This window comes from Syngnathus floridae, chromosome 15 (assembly GCF_059516105.1).
Source record: "Syngnathus floridae isolate MCC-2025c chromosome 15, RoL_Sflo_1.0, whole genome shotgun sequence".
Taxonomy (NCBI): Eukaryota; Metazoa; Chordata; class Actinopteri; order Syngnathiformes; family Syngnathidae; genus Syngnathus; species Syngnathus floridae.
Window position 1 is genome coordinate 982,188 of NC_142427.1, and position 23,364 is coordinate 1,005,551.

At 48.2% G+C, this 23,364-nt stretch overlaps 2 protein-coding genes across 2 annotated transcripts; both read right to left on the reverse strand.

Annotated features, from left to right (window-relative positions):
- Positions 1 to 638: 638 nt before the first annotated feature.
- Positions 639 to 1,493, reverse strand: LOC148385835 (janus kinase and microtubule-interacting protein 3-like). The gene is made up of 3 exons (XM_088397581.1): positions 1,391 to 1,493; positions 1,119 to 1,181; positions 639 to 1,032 (listed from the first exon to the last, which is right to left on the reverse strand). The coding sequence occupies exons 1-3, from the start codon at positions 1,457 to 1,459 to the stop codon at positions 907 to 909; spliced, it is 258 nt and encodes an 85-aa protein (XP_088253707.1). The 5' UTR covers positions 1,460 to 1,493; the 3' UTR covers positions 639 to 906.
- A 16,998-nt stretch (positions 1,494 to 18,491) lies between these two features.
- LOC148385836 (janus kinase and microtubule-interacting protein 3-like) lies at positions 18,492 to 19,346 on the reverse strand. Its single transcript, XM_088397585.1, has 3 exons — positions 19,244 to 19,346; positions 18,972 to 19,034; positions 18,492 to 18,885 (listed from the first exon to the last, which is right to left on the reverse strand). The coding sequence occupies exons 1-3, from the start codon at positions 19,310 to 19,312 to the stop codon at positions 18,760 to 18,762; spliced, it is 258 nt and encodes an 85-aa protein (XP_088253711.1). The 5' UTR covers positions 19,313 to 19,346; the 3' UTR covers positions 18,492 to 18,759.
- Positions 19,347 to 23,364: the final 4,018 nt, after the last annotated feature.

Sequence of the window (23,364 nt, forward strand, 5' to 3'; positions counted from 1 at the left end):
GTTTGATTTGTCTCTTCTGAGCTTCGATGAATTCTTTCAGCTCTTTGTTCCTCTAGGACGGACAAATGGAAAGTGGCATTCAAAAGCCAGTAAGCGTGCAAGTAAGTGCCGGGCTGGCTTTGGGCCCTTACCTGTTGCGCGCTGTGCAGCAGATCCATTCTCTCTTGGAGGATGCAAGCGTCGCGCTCCCTCAACTCGCACATCAGGGCTCGCTTCCATTGGTCCACGGCGCTCCTAAGCTCTTCTCTCTGATCCGCCGTCAGCACGTCATTCACGCCAGCGTGGCTGGCTTTTTCGCCGTCCGTGGCGGGGCAGTCCCGCTGCGGTAGCGCCTCGTACAACATGGCCTCCAGCTCCAGGATCCTCTGGGCCGCAATCCTCGTCCATCAGTGGTCCGGCGGGAGATTTGAGGGAGGCTTACCTTATGAGCCTGGTCCATGGAACACTTCCTGAAGTCCAACTCTTCATCCAGGTAGCCCTTCTGCTTGCAGAACATAGAAGAGCCCAAAGGCACAGCGTCAACAAGCTTCTTTCAGCGCAAAGCCTTCCAAAAGTCACATTTGAGCCGCCGAGTCTCGTGGAGTGCGAACATAAGGAGTTCGACATACACTTACGGCGTTATAGCCCAGGATGTCCAGCTTCTTCATCAGATCACTGATGACGATGTCCGGGGGAAAGGCGCAAGGAGCAATGTAAGGTGTTCTGGGACCTCGGGTTAAGGTTAGGGTTGCGAGGGACGCCTTACGTACGCTCACGCCCTCGGCCTCGCAGTAGATCTGCAAAGGGCTGAGGCCGTCTGGGAAACGGACTTGCAGAAACTTCAAGACGGGGGAGCGCCACTCCCTCTCCTGAAAGGCAGAGGCATGCATCCGTCCGTCCGTCCGTCCGTCCGTCACATCTCTGGCCTCAACACGCTTGTGCGAGTCTTCCCACCTCCAGCTCCAGGATGCGGAACTCAAGCAGTTCGTTTTGGTCTCGGATATCCTGGATGTGCTCTTTCAGACGCGCTTCTTCCGCCTCCATCCGCCTGACCTGAAAAGACAGTCAGACCTCATCTGCGGGGCTTCCCGACGGGTGTGACGCCAAGCGACTCCGCCCAGCGCCTTTCTTTCCGTCACCTTTTCGGCCAACTGCTGATTGCTCTGACGCAGCAGCTGCTTCTCCTCCACCCACTTGACATTCTAGAAGAGACAAACGCGTGGACAGCTTTGGAATGTTGTGTCATTTTCATCCACAAATTCTTTGGTTGACTGGAAAATGACATTTGCTTTTCTCCGCATTTTCCCAGCCACATTCGGGGGGGGGTTGGTCCAGTAATGCCAGACGAATGAGTGACTGAAGAATGTAGCTATTTTGTCTGAGAAAAAGGTGTGCTCATTGATGAGCTTACCTGTCCTTGTTGCTTCAGCGCTGACTCCAGATCTGCTACTCTGCTTTGATAGTGACCCATTTCTACCATCAGCTTTTCTCTGGTCTGAAAGGAGGAGGAGGGAGGCTCCTCCTCCTCCTTTCAGACCAGAGAACACCCGAGGCTGGGTGAGAACGGGGAGGCTGCGACCCGGCCGGGGGTTGCGGGAAGGGGCGCCACCTTGATCTCCTTCTCGGCGTCGTAGTCCCCTTCGCTGGTCTGGGCTAGCAGAGCGTAGGCTCGTTGCAGCGCTTGATATTCTTGCGTCAGCTGGCGGTAGCGAAGCTCCGCCTCTTCATGCACACACCAATGCAACACAGCACTAGTACCAGAATCAGTCAGACCGGCGACAAAGCACCCGCGACGCAAAGACGAGTCCGATTCCAGGCTGAAGAGGAATGTTTGGTGCCAATACGCTGGCAGAAATGGCGGGCTACCTCTTCGGGTTCCGTGTCGGGGGTTCTGTCGGTGTGAAAAGACAAGGACGATCCGTCCGAGTCCACCAACACGTCTTCGTCGTAGCCGTAAAATGTTTCGATGACCTGCGGGCGCGGAAGCAAACATCTCTCTGAACAAACTGAAGCGACACCTCACGATGAATCGACGAGAGGAACGATAGCGAGAAAAAGGCCATTTCATCTTGCGCAACACCAAGCAGCCGCAAACAAACAGACTCACCTTGCAGGACCTCACGCTTTGTTCCTCCTCAGAGATTCTCGACGTCGGTATCGTAGCAGCAAATCTCTCTCCTGTCGACACAAATAATCCGCCTTTGAGATTCTTTGGATGCAAAGGGAACGAACGGCTCCGGCGCAGAAACAAACGCGACTCACAATGACATTTCTGACATGAGCTCCTGTCTCCAGAGCCTGAAAAACACGTCACCGGCGATGATTGGAGGAACGCTCGTCTTTTCCAAAAGTGACAACTACAGGGTGTGTCAGGGTTTTCCAGATTATCTTTATCGTATCATTATGTTGCTTTGACTTTGACTGCAACCTGTAATAAATAATATTATTTATCCCTTATTTATCCCTATCGCTTATCCCTTCCTACACAAAGTCGTAAAACACCCCTTGCTATGTTTTGACTAGAGGTCAAGGGCTTCCTCTATTCAATCCACTCTTACACCCACCCTGTTTCTCTTAATTAAAATGCTCGTGCAGGAGCCGAGAGTCAGACTTCATTCGTACAACGGATGGACTCTCCACCTGCAGGTGTCCAAAAGAACTTACTTGTCTCCCGTGTGGTTCTTGCAAAATAAGTTGGAGCGAGCGCAACTCTAACAGGGTGCATTTTGCCACTAGCTGCCTACGGACAATGATGTCGCGCTCGCGGCTCATGGTTGACGGGCTGAGCAGCCGGGCAAGTCCGTCGTTTTCAGCGCACAGCGAGTGGCAAAGGCGCTGACAAAACGGGAGCTTTGAGCTGCTGAAAACGGCAAAACAAGTCTAAAGCGTGTTCAAACGCGTGCGCACAATGCTCCTGCTTGAAAGGTCGGAATTTAAGGGGCCAATTTTTTGGATGGCGGCCGCCGGCCAAGCTTTGGACGGAAAAGGTTTCCTGGCGACAGCGAGCGAGCGTGGCGCTGCCGTACGTGCACCGAGTCGCCTGCCTGAAGACCTTGGACAAGTCGTCGATGATGTGCCGCTGCTCCACAACTTGAAGGAACTCCATTTCACCGTCCTGCTGGCCGCAACCGCGGTCCAGGTCATTGAGCGAACTAGGCCTTCTCTGTGGAACACAAATGCAGTGGACTCTGTTGGCACGCCGCCGTTGTCCGCGTCGACTTACCAAGCTTGCCATCTCCTCGTTCTCCTGGGTGACAAAGCGCACTTTGTTTTCAAGGCGACACAGCACCAGCGAGAGTTCTTCATTCTTCCTGCTCAGGCGTTTGTTTTTGTACAGGAGTGGCAGAAACTGGCTTTCTGTTTCTCTCAGTCGCTTTAGCTGCAAGCATGAAGTGCGGGATGTGAAAGACGCACAACACGCGGGCCAGAACGTATCCATTCCTTTTGCATCGGTTTGAACGGAATCGTGGCTTTGGCTCCCAATAAAAGACATCTACCAGGCAACCGACTCGACGCGCCGCTCAACTAATAAGCAAGCGCAATGGGTGCCTCGCTGGATGGCGCGCATCAAACGTAGCGCAAACCTTCAAGCGTGCCGTCAATAAATTACCAGTTCATTGCGCTCTTCAGAAAGCAGGGCGTTTCGATCCTCCAGGTTCCTGATGACTGCGCTGAGCTCAGCGATTTTCAGATGAAACCGTCGCGTGTCCCGATCCTCCTGAGACTGAAAACGCCCCGCAACACACACACACAAGCACTCGTTCAAAGTTCAAAACTGTTTTTGTGCTACCTTCCTCCAGCAACGAACTAAGTCATGCGTACTGCAAGTGTGTGATGAGGTGGCTTACGCAATGAAGAGGATTGCTAGTAGCGGCGTTGACCCCACTTCCAGGGTAGTTTAGGCCCGCCCTTTGGGAATCCCTCAGGGCAGCGATCTGCTGCTCGGCAGCCTGAGTCTGCAGCTGAAGGCGGTGGACGTGGCCGGCCCCAGGGCTTCATCCAAAACACTAACCGCTCTGTCTTTCAGCTTGATCTCATCCGTCTGGATGTACAAACGGGGAGCGCTCAGGCAGGCGGGCAAACTCATTTGCCAGAATTGTGACAAAAACAAAGAGAGCAACCGGCCAATTTTTTTTCTTGAATCGACTGGAACACCTTTGCTGTGACAAAAGCGAAGCGAGCAACCGGACATTTTCTTCTTGTGAAATAGAATAGAATAGAATGCCTTAGGTGTCATTGCACTGCAGGTATACAACGAAATTGGGAACATAGCCACGCACCGCGCATCTGATCAGTCCTACCAGTCGGCGGATCTCCCTCTCGCAGTCTCTCTTGGTTCGGCTCAGCTCCTCCCGATGCTGGTGATGAGCCGATCGGAGCTCGGCCGCTCGGGACTGCCAGGCCTGCTGGGCCGCTGCCAGGGCTTCTTCCGCGCTCCTGGTGGAGGCGACACCGCTCGGTCTCCCGACACCGCCGCGTCTCCTCCACCTCCGCCAGCAAAGCGCCCCCCCTCCTCACCTGAGCAGACATTGCGCCACACCGGGCCGTTGAGACCGCAACGGAGCGCCGCGACGCTTACTGGGGACAAGCTACACAATACGGTAGCGGCCGCATCGAAGCCCGACGTGGCGTGCGGATAGTCAGACACGGATAGAGCGGATCACCTTGTCCATGGAGCCGTCCCTCAGGCTGAGGACCAAGGCATTCAGTCGCTGGATCTCTCCATCTTTGATTTTGATCACTCTCATCAGCTCCATTTCATGCTGCCGCAGTAATGTCTCCCTGGTAATGGCTAACTCTTTCTGCTTCTCCTCATGGAGTTTGCTTTTGAGTTCCGTCATGGCGGCGGTGGCACGGTGGTGCTCCGCCCGCAGGTCCTGACTTCTCTCTCTCTCCAGACAGCTGACCTGACATGACTTAGACTTAGACTTAGACAAACTTTATTGTCATCTTGTCTGCACATGGTGCATACAAAACGAAATTCCGTTGCATACGTCTTACAACAAAGTAGTGATATTGCAGTTGAATAGAAGTAACATATCCTATGAAAATATATATATATATACATATAATATATATATATATATATATATATATATTAAAAATAAGTATAAAGTGCAGCAGTGATAATTATGCAATAGTGCAAGTAGGCAAAACAGTATTCAAGAGTGTGCAGAGGAATGCTAAACCATGTATTAAACTTCTATTTAAAGGGTTTATACAAGTTCAGTAAAGTTGGTAGTGCGAGATAGTGCAAGATAGAGGTCCGTAGTGTCATAAAGTACAGTTCTGTGAATGTGTGATGCAGAGTTCAGTTTAGAGCTCAACAGTTCTAGTGTTCAACAGTCTGATGACAGCAGGGAAAAAGCTGTTGCAGAACCTGGTGGACCTGCAGCGGATGCTGCAAACCTCTTCCCAGAGGGCAGCAGGGAGAACAGTCCATGGTGGGGGTGTGATGGGTCATTGATGATGTTACGGGCACGGGACATGCAGCGCTGAGATGAAATGTCCTGAATGGAGGGAAGAGGAGCCCCTATGATCCTCTCTGCTGTCCTCACCACTCTCCTCACGTTCTTCCAATCGGAGGCGGTGCAGCCTCCACACCACACAGAGAGACAGCTTGTCAGAATGCTCTCTATGGTGCTCCTGTAGAACGTCCTCATGATGGGTGGGGGCAGGTGGGCTCTCCTCATCCTCCGCTGTAAGTACAAGCGCTTCTGTGCCCTCTTGACCAGTGCCGTAGTGTTCATAGTCCAGGTGAGGTCTTCTGTGATGTGGACCCCCAGGAATTTGGTGGTGCTGACCACCTCCACAGCTGAGCTGTTGATGATCAGTGGAGCGTGGTGAGGCTGTTTTTTCCTGAAGTCGACGATGATCTCCTTCATCTTCTCCTCATTCAGGATCAGGCTGTTTTCTCTGCACCAGCCCACCAGCTGCTCCACCTCCTCTCTGTAGTCCAGGTCGTTGTTGTCTCTGATGAGCCCCACCACCGTTGTGTCGTCTGCTGACTTCACGATGTGATTGGTGGTGAACCTGAGGACGCAGTCGTGTGTCATCAGGGTGAACAGCAGGGAGCTCAGGACGCAGCCCTGAAGGGAGCCTGTGCTGAGGGTGATGACATCAGAGGTGTTCTGTCCGACCCGGACTGACTGAGGTCTGTTGCTGAGGAAGTCTAGCAGCCAGTTGCGAAGGAGGGTGTTGAAGCCCAGGTGTTCCAATTTTCCTACCAGATGCTGTGGGATGATGGTGTCAAACGCTGAGCTGAAGTCCAGGAACAGCCTCCGCACATGGGTGTTCTTCTCCTCCAGGTGAGCCAGGCTCAGGTGAAGAACGGAGGAGATGGCGTCCTGAGTGGAGCGGTTTTGCCGGTCGGCAAACTGGAACGGGTCAAATAATAGGGGGAGTCTGGAAACGATGTGACCTTTAAGCAGCCTTTCGAAGCACTTCATCATAACCGGAGTCAGTGCAACAGGCCGGTAATCATTAAATGAGGTGATTTGAGGTTTCTTCGGCACCGGAATGATGGAGGCAGTCTTAAAGCACGCCGGCACTGTGGCTTGGCCCAGCGAGGTGTTAAAAATGTCTGTGATGACCCCAGCCAGATGACTTGCACATTCCCTGAACACACGCCCAGGAATGTTGTCGGGGCCAGGGGCCTTACAGGGGTTGACTCTCCTCAGGGTCTTCAACACATCGGCGGAGTCAAGGCAAAGTACCTCCTCTTCCTGATGGGGGACAGTTTTAACTGCTGGAGTGCCGTTTAGTGCCTCGAACCTCCCAAAGAAGTTATTTAGACCATTTAGAAAGTCAGCATCAACTACACCCACCGGGGGGGGGGGGAGAGTGAGTTGTAGTCTGTAATCGCCCGTATGCCTTGCCACATACTCCTGATGTTTTTGACGTCGTGGAAACGATCCTGAAATTTTCGACTGCGGTCTCGCTTCGCTATCCTGATGGCACGGTTCAAGTTGGCTCTCGCTGTCCTCAGTGTCTCCTTGTCGCCAGACTTGAAGGCAGAGTTCCGCGCTCGTAGCGTTTGACGTACCTCCTCAGTCATCCAGGGTCGTTGGTTGCCCCGGGTGATGATATTCTTAGTGGTGCTGACGTCCTCGGTGCATTTGTTGATGTAGGCTGACACAGTCATGGCACACGCATGTCTAATCTACATCGGGAAAACTGGGAGGGAGGGAGGGAGGCAGGCAGGGAGGCAGGCAGGGAGGCAGGCAGTGTCTGTCTGTTGAGGTTTTCACCTTGTTCTTCTCCTGCTGAAGTTCTAACTGGACGTCCATCAGTTTGGTTCTCAGCTCGTCATTGGCGGCCTGAAGGGCGTCCGTTCGCTCCGCCTTGGCCCGCCCTGCCGGAGCTCGTTTGGACATCTCTTACTCGAGTCTCGCCCGGTCGTCAGTCAGAGATCACAACATTTGTACCTGGAGAGCACAAACGCAGCGCTGTTTTCCACTGGCTTCGAACTCAACTTCAATCGGTACCGTAACTTACAACATCATAAACATAGAACTAGCTTGACTTATTCATTGAATAAATGCATTTGGTTCTTCAAAACTGCATCACGCAACATAGCGTGACCGAGACGGCCGTTATCCACCTGCGTGAAGTTATTTGGTGAAATGAATGAGATGTTTAAGACACCATCGTTCTGTCTCTATGTAGATGAAGGGAAATAATCGATTGCTGAAGGTCCAAAGGTGTTGTGATAAACAAATAAACATATTAGTGATTAGTGACATATTTGTGATAAACATATTAGGCAGGATAATCACATATGTTAACGTGACTGCCCACACTGTATTTATTTATGGTTATTTGTTAAATCGAGTACTGTTAGACATGAAATAGGAAGTGTTTAACATAAATGGAAGACGAAAGGGGTACTCACCATTGTAGCTCCTGCTGGTCAATGATACGAGCCTCTTCTTGCAGTGGAAAACATACAGCCAACAAACACCGTGGAACCTAAAGGAATGAAATTAAACATTAACATTTAGCCTCAACCAACATTCACAGATACAACGCAACGCAAACTACACAAACGTAAATCATTTTAAACACAATGAGTTGTACTTACCGTGTACGCTCTAGACGGTCCACTTGCAAGCAGAAAATAAAGATATTTCTGTTGATAATCGTCGTGTTTGTATCCGGTGTCTCGCTCAAGGCCATTGCGCCCACAGATTTGAATTTTGGCGAGAGTTCAGCCTATTGACGTCATTTCCGCGGTGTAATACCCGCATATCTGAAACGGCAAAGTTAAGAGTAGAGTTAAATAAAGTTTTTAGTCAACGCAATAATTTACAACCATTGACCAGTCGAAATAATCGTCGAAATTTGGCGTCTGTGGCTGGAAGCAGACGCCGAGTTCGACATTCCTCCCAAACGCCACACTCCCTCGCTTTTCAGGGCTAAAAAAAAACAGTTGTAATTACCTTGTACGCTCTAGACGGTCAAGTTGCAAGCTGAAAACAAAAATATTTGCCTTGTTAGTCATCGTGTTACTAACCGCTGTGTCTTGTTTGCCAGAATTGCCGCTTTCCTACTTCCTGTTGCAAGCCACGCCCACGGATTATAATTTTGCCGTGAGTTCCGCCTATTGACGTCATGTCCGCGTCACATGACTGCGACGTAATATTATCTAAAACTGTTTGTGCGGTATTGTGTTGTTCTGTGCGGTATTGTGTTATTCTGTGCGGCGTCGTGTTGTTCTGTGCGGCGTCGTGTTATTCAGTGCGACGTCGTGTTGTTCAGTGCGGCATGGTGTTGTTCAGTAAGGCATGGTGTTGTTCAGTGCGGCATGGTGTTGTTCAGTGCGGCATAATGTTGTTCAGTGCGGCATGGTGTTGTTCAGTGCAGGATGGTGTTGTTCAGTGCGGCATGGTGTTGTTCAATGCAGGATCGTGTTGTTCAGTGCAGCATAATGTTGTTCAGTGCAGCATGGTGTTGTTCAGTGCGGCATGGTGTTGTTCAATGCGGCATGGTGTTGTTCACTGCGGGATGGTGTTGTTCAATGCGGGATCGTGTTGTTCAGTGCGGCATAATGTTGTTCAGTGCGGCATGGTGTTGTTCAGTGCGGCATGGTGTTGTTCAGTGCGACATAATGTTGTTTAGTGCGGCATAATGTTGTTCAGTGCGGCATAATGTTGTTCAGTGCGGCATGGTGTTGTTCAGTGCGGCATGGTGTTGTTCAGTGCGGCATGGTGTTGTTCAGTGCAGGATGGTGTTGTTCAGTGCGGCATGGTGTTGTTCAATGCGGCATGGTGTTGTTCAGTGCGGGATGGTGTTGTTCATTGCGGCATGGTGTTGTTCAGTGCGGCATGGTGTTGTTCAGTGCGGCATGGTGTTGTTCAATGCGGCATGGTGTTGTTCAATGCGGCATGGTGTTGTTCAGTGCAGGATGGTGTTGTTCAGTGCGGCATGGTGTTGTTCAATGCGGCATGGTGTTGTTCAATGCGGCATGGTGTTGTTCAGTGCGGCATGGTGTTGTTCAGTGCGGCATGGTGTTGTTCAGTGCAGCGTAATGTTGTTCAGTGCGGCATGGTGTTGTTCAGTGCGGAATGGTGTTGTTCAGTGCGGCATGGTGTTGTTCAGTGCAGCGTAATGTTGTTCAGTGCGGCATGGTGTTGTTCAGTGCGGAATGGTGTTGTTCAGTGCGGGATGGTGTTGTTCAGTGCGGCATGGTGTTGTTCAGTGCGGCATAATGTTGTTCAGTGCGGCATAATGTTGTTCAGTGCGGCATGGTGTTGTTCAGTGCGGGATGGTGTTGTTCAGTGCAGGATGGTGTTGTTCAGTGCGGCATGGTGTTGTTCAATGCGGTATCGTGTTGTTCAGTGCGGCATGGTGTTGTTCAGTGCGGCATGGTGTTGTTCAGTGCGGCATGGTGTTGCTCAGTGCGGCATGGTGTTGTTCAGTGCGGCATAATGTTGTTCAGTGCGGCATAATGTTGTTCAGTGCGGCATAATGTTGTTCAGTGCGGCATAATGTAGTTCAGTGCGGCATAATGTTGTTCAGTGCGGCATAATGTTGTTCAGTGCGGGATGGTGTTGTTCATTGCGGCATGGTGTTGTTCAGTGCGGCATGGTGTTGTTCAGTGCGGCATGGTGTTGTTCAGTGCGGGATGGTGTTGTTCAGTGCAGGATGGTGTTGTTCAGTGCGGCATGGTGTTGTTCAATGCGGCATGGTGTTGTTCAGTTCGGGATGGTGTTGTTCAGTGCGGCATGGTGTTGTTCAGTGCGGCATAATGTTTTTCAGTGCGGCATGGTGTTGTTCAGTGCGGCATGGTGTTGTTCAGTGCAGCATAATGTTGTTCAGTGCGGCATGGTGTTGTTCAGTGCGGAATGGTGTTGTTCAGTGCGGCATGGTGTTGTTCAGTGCGGCATGGTGTTGTTCAGTGCGGCATGGTGTTGTTCAGTGAGACATGGTGTTGTTCAGTGCGGGATGGTGTTCAATGCGGGATCGTGTTGTTCAGTGCGGCATGGTGTTGTTCAGTGCGGCATGGTGTTGTTCAGTGCGGCATGGTGTTGTTCAGTGCGGCATGGTGTTGTTCAGTGCAGCATGGTGTTGTTCATTTCGGCATAATGTTGTTCAGTGCGGCATAATGTTGTTTAGTGCGGCATGGTGTTGTTCAGTGCGGGATGGTGTTGTTCAGTGCGTTATAATGTTGTTCAGTGCGGCATGGTGTTGTTCAGTGCGGCATGGTGTTGTTCAGTGCGGCATGGTGTTGTTCAGTGCGGCATAATGTTGTTCAGTGCGGCATGGTGTTCAGTGCGGGATGGTGTTGTTCAGTGCGGGATGGTGTTGTTCAGTGCGGCATGGTGTTCAATAAGGAATGGTGTTGTTCAGTGCAGGATGGTGTTTTTCAGTGCGGCATGGTGTTGTTCAGTGCGGCATAATGTTGTTCAGTGCGGCATGGTGTTGTTCAGTGCGGCATGGTGTTGTTCAGTGCGGCATGGTGTTGTTCAGTGCGGCATGGTGTTGTTCAGTGCGGCATAATGTTGTTCAGTGCGGCATGGTGTTGTTCAGTGCGGCATGGTGTTGTTCAGTGCGGCATAATGTTCAGTGCGGCATAATGTTGTTCAGTGCGGCATGGTGTTGTTCAGTGCGGGATGGTGTTGTTCAGTGCAGGATGGTGTTGTTCAGTGCGGCATGGTGTTCAGTGCGGGATGGTGTCTTTCAGTGCGGCATGGTGTCGTTCAGTGCGGCATAGTGTCTTTCAGTGCGGCATGGTGTCGTTCAGTGAGGCATGGTGTTGTTCAGTGCGGCATGGTGTTATTTAGTGCGGCATGGTGTTGTTCAGTGCGGGATGGTGTTGTTCAGTGTGGCATGGTGTTCAGTGCGGCATGGTGTTGTTCAGTGCGGTATCGTGTTGTTCAGTGCGGTATCGTGTTTCTCAGTGCGGTATCGTGTTGTTCAGTGCAGTATCGTTGTGTTGTTCGTATTGTGTTGTGTTGTTCGTAATGTGTTGTGTTGTTCGTATTGTGTTGTGTTGTTCATATTGTGTTGTTCATATTGTGTTGAGTTGTTCGTATTGTGTTGTGTTGTTCGTATTGTGTTGCCTTTAACACTTAGCCTCTAACACTTAGCCTCTAACACTTAGCCTCTAGCATCTAGAAGGTAAATAAATAGGAAGGAAGGACTCACCGGTGACGTCTTCGCCCACGTCCAAGCGTTGTACTTTGTATTTTCATCCTTCTGACAGTGGAAAACATAGCCAACAAACACCGTGGAACCTAAACGAATGAAAGAAAACTATCATTTGGCCACAACCAACATTCACAGATACAACACAATGTGACGTGCGGGGTTGAGGTTAAAGGTTGAGTGAAGGGCCCTCGTTTTAAACTACTTTTTTGAAAAGGATTGGGAACAAGTAAGACGTATTTAATTTATTTAATGGGAAGTAGTAAGAGCTATTGAATTTAATCTATGTATTATATTCTATTGTATTGTATTCTGTTGTATTCTTTTGGATTGTATTCACACTAACCCCACTAAAACTTCAGCCCACAAAAACTCGCCTCTGGCGCCTAGCCTCTGGCACTTAGCCTCTAACACTTAGCCTTTAACACTTAGCCTTTAACACTTAGCCTTCAACACTTAGCCTAGAAGGTGAATAAATAGGGTTAAAGGTTGAGTGAAGGGACCTCGTTTTAAACTACTTTTTTGAAAAGGAGTGGGAACAAGTAAGACGTATTTAATTTATTTAATGGGAAGTAGTAAGACTTATTAAATTTATTTAATCTACTTTTCTTCCCAGGCAAAATTTGATGTGCTGCAATTCCAAATTTCCAAAGTGAATGAAGGAATGAAGTCCTTTAAATTATGATTTTGTATAAATACTAGGCATTAACACAAAATCGACGTCACAAAATGGGCAGACTTTACTTGTTTGAAAAGGACTGGTTACAAGACAGACTTTTTTAATTTATTTAATGGGAAGAAGACTTATTTAGTTTAATTGATCTATTTTTGTTCCCTGGCAAAATTCGATTTGCTGCAATTCCAAATTTCCAAAGTGAATGAAGGAAAGAAGTCGTTTAAATTATGATTTTGTTTAAATACTAGGCATAGACACAAAATCTACGTCACAAAATGGGCAGACTTTACTTGTTTGAAGAGGACTGGTTACAAGACAAACTTTTCTGATTTATTTAATGGGAAGAAGACTTATTTAGTTTATTTAATCTATTTTTGTTCCCTGGCAAAATTGGATTTGCTGAAATTGTATTTTGCCAAATCTTGCCTTGAGACCTGATAGGAAGTATTAAACGCTTAGTTAAATCAATACAAGTTGGTAATAAGAGCGAGTAATGTTGGTTGAACCGATGAATGAAGGTTGAAAGCAATTTAAATTATGACTTTGTATAAATACTAGATATTAACAGAACATCTACTGCGCGAAATGGGCAGAGTTTACTTGTTTGAGAAGGAGTGGCTTATTCAAAACTAAGATTTATTTAATCTGTTTGTTCCCAGGCAAAATTGGATGTGATGCAATTCCAAATTTCACCACATGATGGTGCCCAATTTTGACTTCATAGGACATATTAAACACTTAGCTTGTTATTATGTTCAAGGTAATCAGATTTGTTTATTATTCTAATGGCCTCTTCAAAACTATTCTGGATTACTACTTTGGATCTATTCTACATTACTTGGCAACAACATACTCTGTAACAGATTAGGCAGTATAATCATATATGTTAACTTGAGAGTGCCCACACTCAATCTACTTATCGTGATGTGTTAAATCAATTACTGTTAGACATTATTTGTCTGATAATCTACCAAATCTTTGAATTGAAGAATTTGTGATTTAATTAATAGCTTGTTCAGGGTAATCAGACTTGTATATAATTCTAATGGCCTTCTTTTGAAAACTATTCTGAATTACAACTTTGGATCTTATATTACTTTGCAACAATCTACTCGGTGACAGATTAGGCAGTATAATCACATATGTTAACTTCAGTGCCCACACTGTATTTATTTATGGTTATTTGTTAAATCAAGTACTGTTAGACATGAAATAGGAAGTGTTTAACATAAATGTTATGGCTACTCACCATTGTAGCTCGCTCCTGGTCAATGATACGAGCCTCTTCTTGCAGTGGAAAACTTGCAGCCAACAAACACCGTGGAACCTAAAGGAATGAAATTAAACATTAACATTTCGCCTCGACCAATTTTCACACGTACAACGCAACGCGGCTACACTTCTGCTATTACAAACGTAAATCTCCTTAAACACAATGAGTGTTACTTACCGTGTACGCTCTAGACGGTCCAGTTGCAAGCAGAAAATAAAGATATTTCCGTTGATAATCGTCGCTGCTCAGTGGCTCACGGCCATCGCGCCAACAGATTTGAATTTTGGCGGAGGTTCGGGCAATTACGTCATATCCGCGGCACATGACTGCGACGTAATACCCGCTTATCTGAAACGGCAGTTAAAAGTAGAGTTACATCAAGTTTTCTTGGAACCTAAACGAATGAAAGAAAACTATCATTTGGCCACAACCAACATTCACAGATACAACACAACGTGCGGGGTTGAGGTTAAAGATTGAGTGAAGGGCCCTCGTTTTAAACTACTGTTTTGAAAAGGAGTGGGAACAAGTAAGACGTATTTAATTTATTTAATGGGAAGTAGTAAGACTTATTAAATTTATTTAATCTACTTTTCTTCCCAGGCAAAATTTGATGTGCTGCAATTCCAAATTTCCAAAGTGAATGAAGGAATGAAGTCCTTTAAATTATGATTTTGTATAAATACTAGGCATTAACACAAAATCGACGGCACAAAATGGGCAGAATTTACTTGTTTGAAAAGGACTGGTTACAAGACAGACTTTTTTAATTTATTTAATGGGAAGAAGACTTATTTAGTTTAATTGATCTATTTTTGTTCCCTGGCAAAATTCGATTTGCTGCAATTCCAAATTTCCAAAGTGAATGAAGGAAAGAAGTCGTTTAAATTATGATTTTGTTTAAATACTAGGCATAGACACAAAATCTACGGCACAAAATGGGCAGACTTTACTTGTTTGAAGAGGACTGGTTACAAGACAGACTTTTCTGATTTATTTAATGGGAAGAAGACTTATTTAGTTTATTTAATCTATTTTTGTTCCCTGGCAAAATTGGATTTGCTGAAACTGTATTTTGCCAAATCTTGCCTTGAGACCTGATAGGAAGTATTAAACGCTTAGTTAAATCAATACAAGTTGGTAATAAGAGCGAGTAATGTTGGTTGAACCGATGAATGAAGGTTGAAAGCAATTTAAATTATGACTTTGTATAAATACTAGATATTAACAGAACATCTACTGCGCGAAATGGGCAGAGTTTACTTGTTTGAGAAGGAGTGGCTTATTCAAAACTAAGATTTATTTAATCTGTTTGTTCCCAGGCAAAATTGGATGTGATGCAATTCCAAATTTCACCACATGATGGTGCCCAATTTTGACTTCATAGGACATATTAAACACTTAGCTTGTTATTATGTTCAAGGTAATCAGATTTGTTTATTATTCTAATGGCCTCTTCAAAACTATTCTGGATTACTACTTTGGATCTATTCTACATTACTTGGCAACAACATACTCTGTAACAGATTAGGCAGTATAATCAAATATGTTAACTTGAGAGTGCCCACACTCAATCTACTTATCGTGATGTGTTAAATCAATTACTGTTAGACATTATTTGTCTGATAATCTACCAAATCTTTGAATTGAAGAATTTGTGATTTAATTAATAGCTTGTTCAGGGTAATCAGACTTGTATATAATTCTAATGGCCTTCTTTTGAAAACTATTCTGAATTACAACTTTGGATCTTATATTACTTTGCAACAATCTACTCGGTGACAGATTAGGCAGTATAATCACATATGTTAACTTCAGTGCCCACACTGTATTTATTTATGGTTATTTGTTAAATCAAGTACTGTTAGACATGAAATAGGAAGTGTTTAACATAAATGTTATGGCTACTCACCATTGTAGCTCGCTCCTGGTCAATGATATGAGCCTCTTCTTGCAGTGGAAAACTTGCAGCCAACAAACACCGTGGAACCTAAAGGAATGAAATTAAACATTAACATTTCGCCTGGACCAACATTCACACGTACAACGCAACGCGGCTACACTTCTGCTATTACAAACGTAAATCTCCTTAAACACAACGAGTGTTACTTACCGTGTACGCTCTAGGCAAAATTGGATGTGATGCAATTCCAAATCTATCTGAAACGGCAGTTAAAAGTAGAGTTACATCAAGTTTTCTTTTTTAATCAACACAATCATTTACAACCGTTGACCAGAAAGAATCGTCGAAATTCGACGTCCCCCACAAACGCCACGCTCACTCGCTTTTCAGGGCAACAAAAGTACTTCTTTTTAAAAACGATGAGTTGTACTTACCGTGTACGCTCTGGACGGTCCAGTTGCAAGCAGAAAATAAAAATATTTCTCTTGTTAGTCGTAAGTTACCATCCGCCGTGTCTTTGTCAACATCGCCGCCATTTTCCTACTTCCTGCTGCGAGCCACGCCCACGGATTTAAATTTGGGCGGAAGCTCTTTCCATTGGCGTCGTTTTCGCGTATAGCAAATCCGATTGGTTGGGAAGGGGGCACGGTTATGCAGCCGAGGGGTCCTGTGATCGGTGGGATGTAAAGTAGGCGTCGACGTCACGTCCGCGTCACGTGACCACGACGTGGCAGACGTCCTATAGCAACCGCTGTTTTGTTTAGTAGACTTACAGTTGTTATGCATTGACATAATGGCGCACACACCAAATAGATTTAAATAAATTAAATAGTTCTTCTGCCCACTCTCTTTTAAACAAGTTAACTCTCCCCGCGGATTTGAATTCCGGCGAAAGTTACGCCCATCGACGTCACGTATGTCACGTGACCACGACGTGGCAGATGTCATATAGCAACCGCTGTTTTGTTTAGTAGATTTACAGTTGTTATGCATTGGCATAATGGTGTGCACTCAAAATAGATTTAAATAAATTAAATATTTCTTCTGCCCACTCCCTTTTAAACAAGTTAACTCTGCCCACGTCCATTGACGTCTTGTCTGCGTCACGTGACCACGACGTAGCGACGTCATATAGTAACCGCTGTTTTGATCAGTAGACTTAGTTATTATGCGTTGACATAATGGCGCACTGGTTAGCATGGCCACCTCTTAAGCATGATGTTGCGGGTTCGACGCCTGATCAATGTTAGCATGGAGTGAGCTGAAGTGCATGGCGCTGAAGATTTGAATCTTTGAAATGCGCTGAGGTCTGACATATCAGGCAGAATGGTTTGCCATCACGTTCAACAAAAAATAGAAACTTTCCCACTCTGATTAAAACGTCCTGTGTTCATCTACGTATTTTCGTTTTGCTGTGCATCTTTTCCCTGCCATTTCGAGAGCCCAATTGACACTCATAGTTTAAAGAAATGTGTTTGCCCATCCTACTTTGTGGAATTTCACCACATGCGCTTATGACCAAAATACCAAATTGAACTCAAGTGAAGCCAACACGCACAACCCCCCCCCCCCCCACACACACACACACACACAAATGTTGATATGAACATAAAAGAGCCGCATGCGGTTCGGGAGTTGCGGCTTGGCCAAACCTGTACTATACAACTTTATTTGTATAAAATTTTCACAACAGCTGTCACACAAACAAAGCGGGAAAAACCGAAGACGTGCGTGTTCCGCCCACGCTGGATTTATTTGCACCTTTGAAAAGACACCGTATTGCCGCAGATGTGGCAAAGAGTACTTTTGGGCATCTGAGACGGAAGGATGTCCAAAGCATCATGTCACCTGCTCTGGTAGGCATGGTGGTGGGACGTTGAGGTCAACCGCTTTGGGGTTGGCTGAATCTTTGATCGCAGGATGCCACACACTTGAAGACAGAAGCAGAAAAGCAGAGCTAAATGCAAAATGTACTCACCGGTGACTCCAATTTTTTTCCCCCCTGAAGAAACAGCTGGACGGGTGGCCCCGGCTGGCCAGTGGGACTCTTGTTATTCTGACCCTTTTTAGTGCGCGTTTGGGGCAACAACCGTTTTTTGTGGCGCTCTCTTCTGGTTCAAAAGTGCCCTGCATGTGAATTTGCTTTTCCTGCCTTCTGATTGGATGAGCGCCGGTGTGACGCGGTGCCTCTGTCACCGTGGCGGGGGGTATACGTTGGCATCGGAGCGTCTGCCAACGTCTGAGACCGGCTGGCAGTGTATCGGAGGTGTCGAGTGCGGTGCCGCTGGAGCTCACTCACCAGCTGGTGTTAGGGCCACAGAATGAAGGCCAAGGAGAAGAATAGAAAGAGAAACAGAAACTTCTCCTCCAATTGTTTGATTTGTCTCTTCTGAGCTTCGATGAATTCTTTCAGCTCTTTGTTCCTCTAGGACGGACAAATGGAAAGTGGCATTCAAAAGCCAGTAAGCGTGCAAGTAAGTGCCGGGCTGGCTTTGGGCCCTTACCTGTTGCGCGCTGTGCAGCAGATCCATTCTCTCTTGGAGGATGCAAGCGTCGCGCTCCCTCAACTCGCACATCAGGGCTCGCTTCCATTGGTCCACGGCGCTCCTAAGCTCTTCTCTCTGATCCGCCGTCAGCACGTCATTCACGCCAGCGTGGCTGGCTTTTTCGCCGTCCGTGGCGGGGCAGTCCCGCTGCGGTAGCGCCTCGTACAACATGGCCTCCAGCTCCAGGATCCTCTGGGCCGCAATCCTCGTCCATCAGTGGTCCGGCGGGAGATTTGAGGGAGGCTTACCTTATGAGCCTGGTCCATGGAACACTTCCTGAAGTCCAACTCTTCATCCAGGTAGCCCTTCTGCTTGCAGAACATAGAAGAGCCCAAAGGCACAGCGTCAACAAGCTTCTTTCAGCGCAAAGCCTTCCAAAAGTCACATTTGAGCCGCCGAGTCTCGTGGAGTGCGAACATAAGGAGTTCGACATACACTTACGGCGTTATAGCCCAGGATGTCCAGCTTCTTCATCAGATCACTGATGACGATGTCCGGGGGAAAGGCGCAAGGAGCAATGTAAGGTGTTCTGGGACCTCGGGTTAAGGTTAGGGTTGCGAGGGACGCCTTACGTACGCTCACGCCCTCGGCCTCGCAGTAGATCTGCAAAGGGCTGAGGCCGTCTGGGAAACGGACTTGCAGAAACTTCAAGACGGGGGAGCGCCACTCCCTCTCCTGAAAGGCAGAGGCATGCATCCGTCCGTCCGTCCGTCCGTCCGTCACATCTCTGGCCTCAACACGCTTGTGCGAGTCTTCCCACCTCCAGCTCCAGGATGCGGAACTCAAGCAGTTCGTTTTGGTCTCGGATATCCTGGATGTGCTCTTTCAGACGCGCTTCTTCCGCCTCCATCCGCCTGACCTGAAAAGACAGTCAGACCTCATCTGCGGGGCTTCCCGACGGGTGTGACGCCAAGCGACTCCGCCCAGCGCCTTTCTTTCCGTCACCTTTTCGGCCAACTGCTGATTGCTCTGACGCAGCAGCTGCTTCTCCTCCACCCACTTGACATTCTAGAAGAGACAAACGCGTGGACAGCTTTGGAATGTTGTGTCATTTTCATCCACAAATTCTTTGGTTGACTGGAAAATGACATTTGCTTTTCTCCGCATTTTCCCAGCCACATTCGGGGGGGGGTTGGTCCAGTAATGCCAGACGAATGAGTGACTGAAGAATGTAGCTATTTTGTCTGAGAAAAAGGTGTGCTCATTGATGAGCTTACCTGTCCTTGTTGCTTCAGCGCTGACTCCAGATCTGCTACTCTGCTTTGATAGTGACCCATTTCTACCATCAGCTTTTCTCTGGTCTGAAAGGAGGAGGAGGGAGGCTCCTCCTCCTCCTTTCAGACCAGAGAACACCCGAGGCTGGGTGAGAACGGGGAGGCTGCGACCCGGCCGGGGGTTGCGGGAAGGGGCGCCACCTTGATCTCCTTCTCGGCGTCGTAGTCCCCTTCGCTGGTCTGGGCTAGCAGAGCGTAGGCTCGTTGCAGCGCTTGATATTCTTGCGTCAGCTGGCGGTAGCGAAGCTCCGCCTCTTCATGCACACACCAATGCAACACAGCACTAGTACCAGAATCAGTCAGACCGGCGACAAAGCACCCGCGACGCAAAGACGAGTCCGATTCCAGGCTGAAGAGGAATGTTTGGTGCCAATACGCTGGCAGAAATGGCGGGCTACCTCTTCGGGTTCCGTGTCGGGGGTTCTGTCGGTGTGAAAAGACAAGGACGATCCGTCCGAGTCCACCAACACGTCTTCGTCGTAGCCGTAAAATGTTTCGATGACCTGCGGGCGCGGAAGCAAACATCTCTCTGAACAAACTGAAGCGACACCTCACGATGAATCGACGAGAGGAACGATAGCGAGAAAAAGGCCATTTCATCTTGCGCAACACCAAGCAGCCGCAAACAAACAGACTCACCTTGCAGGACCTCACGCTTTGTTCCTCCTCAGAGATTCTCGACGTCGGTATCGTAGCAGCAAATCTCTCTCCTGTCGACACAAATAATCCGCCTTTGAGATTCTTTGGATGCAAAGGGAACGAACGGCTCCGGCGCAGAAACAAACGCGACTCACAATGACATTTCTGACATGAGCTCCTGTCTCCAGAGCCTGAAAAACACGTCACCGGCGATGATTGGAGGGACGCTCGTCTTTTCCAAAAGTGACAACTACAGGGTGTGTCAGGGTTTTCCAGATTATCTTTATCGTATCATTATGTTGCTTTGACTTTGACTGCAACCTGTAATAAATAATATTATTTATCCCTTATTTATCCCTATCGCTTATCCCTTCCTACACAAAGTCGTAAAACACCCCTTGCTATGTTTTGACTAGAGGTCAAGGGCTTCCTCTATTCAATCCACTCTTACACCCACCCTGTTTCTCTTAATTAAAATGCTCGTGCAGGAGCCGAGAGTCAGACTTCATTCGTACAACGGATGGACTCTCCACCTGCAGGTGTCCAAAAGAACTTACTTGTCTCCCGTGTGGTTCTTGCAAAATAAGTTGGAGCGAGCGCAACTCTAACAGGGTGCATTTTGCCACTAGCTGCCTACGGACAATGATGTCGCGCTCGCGGCTCATGGTTGACGGGCTGAGCAGCCGGGCAAGTCCGTCGTTTTCAGCGCACAGCGAGTGGCAAAGGCGCTGACAAAACGGGAGCTTTGAGCTGCTGAAAACGGCAAAACAAGTCTAAAGCGTGTTCAAACGCGTGCGCACAATGCTCCTGCTTGAAAGGTCGGAATTTAAGGGGCCAATTTTTTGGATGGCGGCCGCCGGCCAAGCTTTGGACGGAAAAGGTTTCCTGGCGACAGCGAGCGAGCGTGGCGCTGCCGTACGTGCACCGAGTCGCCTGCCTGAAGACCTTGGACAAGTCGTCGATGATGTGCCGCTGCTCCACAACTTGAAGGAACTCCATTTCACCGTCCTGCTGGCCGCAACCGCGGTCCAGGTCATTGAGCGAACTAGGCCTTCTCTGTGGAACACAAATGCAGTGGACTCTGTTGGCACGCCGCCGTTGTCCGCGTCGACTTACCAAGCTTGCCCTCTCCTCGTTCTCCTGGGTGACAAAGCGCACTTTGTTTTCAAGGCGACACAGCACCAGCGAGAGTTCTTCATTCTTCCTGCTCAGGCGTTTGTTTTTGTACAGGAGTGGCAGAAACTGGCTTTCTGTTTCTCTCAGTCGCTTTAGCTGCAAGCATGAAGTGCGGGATGTGAAAGACGCACAACACGCGGGCCAGAACGTATCCATTCCTTTTGCATCGGTTTGAACGGAATCGTGGCTTTGGCTCCCAATAAAAGACATCTACCAGGCAACCGACTCGACGCGCCGCTCAACTAATAAGCAAGCGCAATGGGTGCCTCGCTGGATGGCGCGCATCAAACGTAGCGCAAACCTTCAAGCGTGCCGTCAATAAATTACCAGTTCATTGCGCTCTTCAGAAAGCAGGGCGTTTCGATCCTCCAGGTTCCTGATGACTGCGCTGAGCTCAGCGATTTTCAGATGAAACCGTCGCGTGTCCCGATCCTCCTGAGACTGAAAACGCCCCGCAACACACACACACAAGCACTCGTTCAAAGTTCAAAACTGTTTTTGTGCTACCTTCCTCCAGCAACGAACTAAGTCATGCGTACTGCAAGTGTGTGATGAGGTGGCTTACGCAATGAAGAGGATTGCTAGTAGCGGCGTTGACCCCACTTCCAGGGTAGTTTAGGCCCGCCCTTTGGGAATCCCTCAGGGCAGCGATCTGCTGCTCGGCAGCCTGAGTCTGCAGCTGAAGGCGGTGGACGTGGCCGGCCCCAGGGCTTCATCCAAAACACTAACCGCTCTGTCTTTCAGCTTGATCTCATCCGTCTGGATGTACAAACGGGGAGCGCTCAGGCAGGCGGGCAAACTCATTTGCCAGAATTGTGACAAAAACAAAGAGAGCAACCGGCCAATTTTTTTTCTTGAATCGACTGGAACACCTTTGCTGTGACAAAAGCGAAGCGAGCAACCGGACATTTTCTTCTTGTGAAATAGAATAGAATAGAATGCCTTAGGTGTCATTGCACTGCAGGTATACAACGAAATTGGGAACATAGCCACGCACCGCGCATCTGATCAGTCCTACCAGTCGGCGGATCTCCCTCTCGCAGTCTCTCTTGGTTCGGCTCAGCTCCTCCCGATGCTGGTGATGAGCCGATCGGAGCTCGGCCGCTCGGGACTGCCAGGCCTGCTGGGCCGCTGCCAGGGCTTCTTCCGCGCTCCTGGTGGAGGCGACACCGCTCGGTCTCCCGACACCGCCGCGTCTCCTCCACCTCCGCCAGCAAAGCGCCCCCCCTCCTCACCTGAGCAGACATTGCGCCACACCGGGCCGTTGAGACCGCAACGGAGCGCCGCGACGCTTACTGGGGACAAGCTACACAATACGGTAGCGGCCGCATCGAAGCCCGACGTGGCGTGCGGATAGTCAGACACGGATAGAGCGGATCACCTTGTCCATGGAGCCGTCCCTCAGGCTGAGGACCAAGGCATTCAGTCGCTGGATCTCTCCATCTTTGATTTTGATCACTCTCATCAGCTCCATTTCATGCTGCCGCAGTAATGTCTCCCTGGTAATGGCTAACTCTTTCTGCTTCTCCTCATGGAGTTTGCTTTTGAGTTCCGTCATGGCGGCGGTGGCACGGTGGTGCTCCGCCCGCAGGTCCTGACTTCTCTCTCTCTCCAGACAGCTGACCTGACATGACTTAGACTTAGACTTAGACAAACTTTATTGTCATCTTGTCTGCACATGGTGCATACAAAACGAAATTCCGTTGCATACGTCTTACAACAAAGTAGTGATATTGCAGTTGAATAGAAGTAACATATCCTATGAAAATATATATATATATACATATAATATATATATATATATATATATATATATTAAAAATAAGTATAAAGTGCAGCAGTGATAATTATGCAATAGTGCAAGTAGGCAAAACAGTATTCAAGAGTGTGCAGAGGAATGCTAAACCATGTATTAAACTTCTATTTAAAGGGTTTATACAAGTTCAGTAAAGTTGGTAGTGCGAGATAGTGCAAGATAGAGGTCCGTAGTGTCATAAAGTACAGTTCTGTGAATGTGTGATGCAGAGTTCAGTTTAGAGCTCAACAGTTCTAGTGTTCAACAGTCTGATGACAGCAGGGAAAAAGCTGTTGCAGAACCTGGTGGACCTGCAGCGGATGCTGCAAACCTCTTCCCAGAGGGCAGCAGGGAGAACAGTCCATGGTGGGGGTGTGATGGGTCATTGATGATGTTACGGGCACGGGACATGCAGCGCTGAGATGAAATGTCCTGAATGGAGGGAAGAGGAGCC

Bases quoted from the DNA above. Each gene is read 5' to 3' on its own strand.
- LOC148385836 (XM_088397585.1), bottom strand. From the start codon at position 19,312: ATGGTAGAAATGGGTCACTATCAAAGCAGAGTAGCAGATCTGGAGTCA. The intron at 19,035-19,243 runs GTAAGCTCATCA...TGTCTCTTCTAG, and splicing joins CGCTGAAGCAACAAGGACAG to AATGTCAAGTGGGTGGAGGA. The intron at 18,886-18,971 runs GTGACGGAAAGA...CTGTCTTTTCAG, and splicing joins ATCAGCAGTTGGCCGAAAAG to GTCAGGCGGATGGAGGCGGA.
- LOC148385835 (XM_088397581.1), bottom strand. From the start codon at position 1,459: ATGGTAGAAATGGGTCACTATCAAAGCAGAGTAGCAGATCTGGAGTCA. The intron at 1,182-1,390 runs GTAAGCTCATCA...TGTCTCTTCTAG, and splicing joins CGCTGAAGCAACAAGGACAG to AATGTCAAGTGGGTGGAGGA. The intron at 1,033-1,118 runs GTGACGGAAAGA...CTGTCTTTTCAG, and splicing joins ATCAGCAGTTGGCCGAAAAG to GTCAGGCGGATGGAGGCGGA.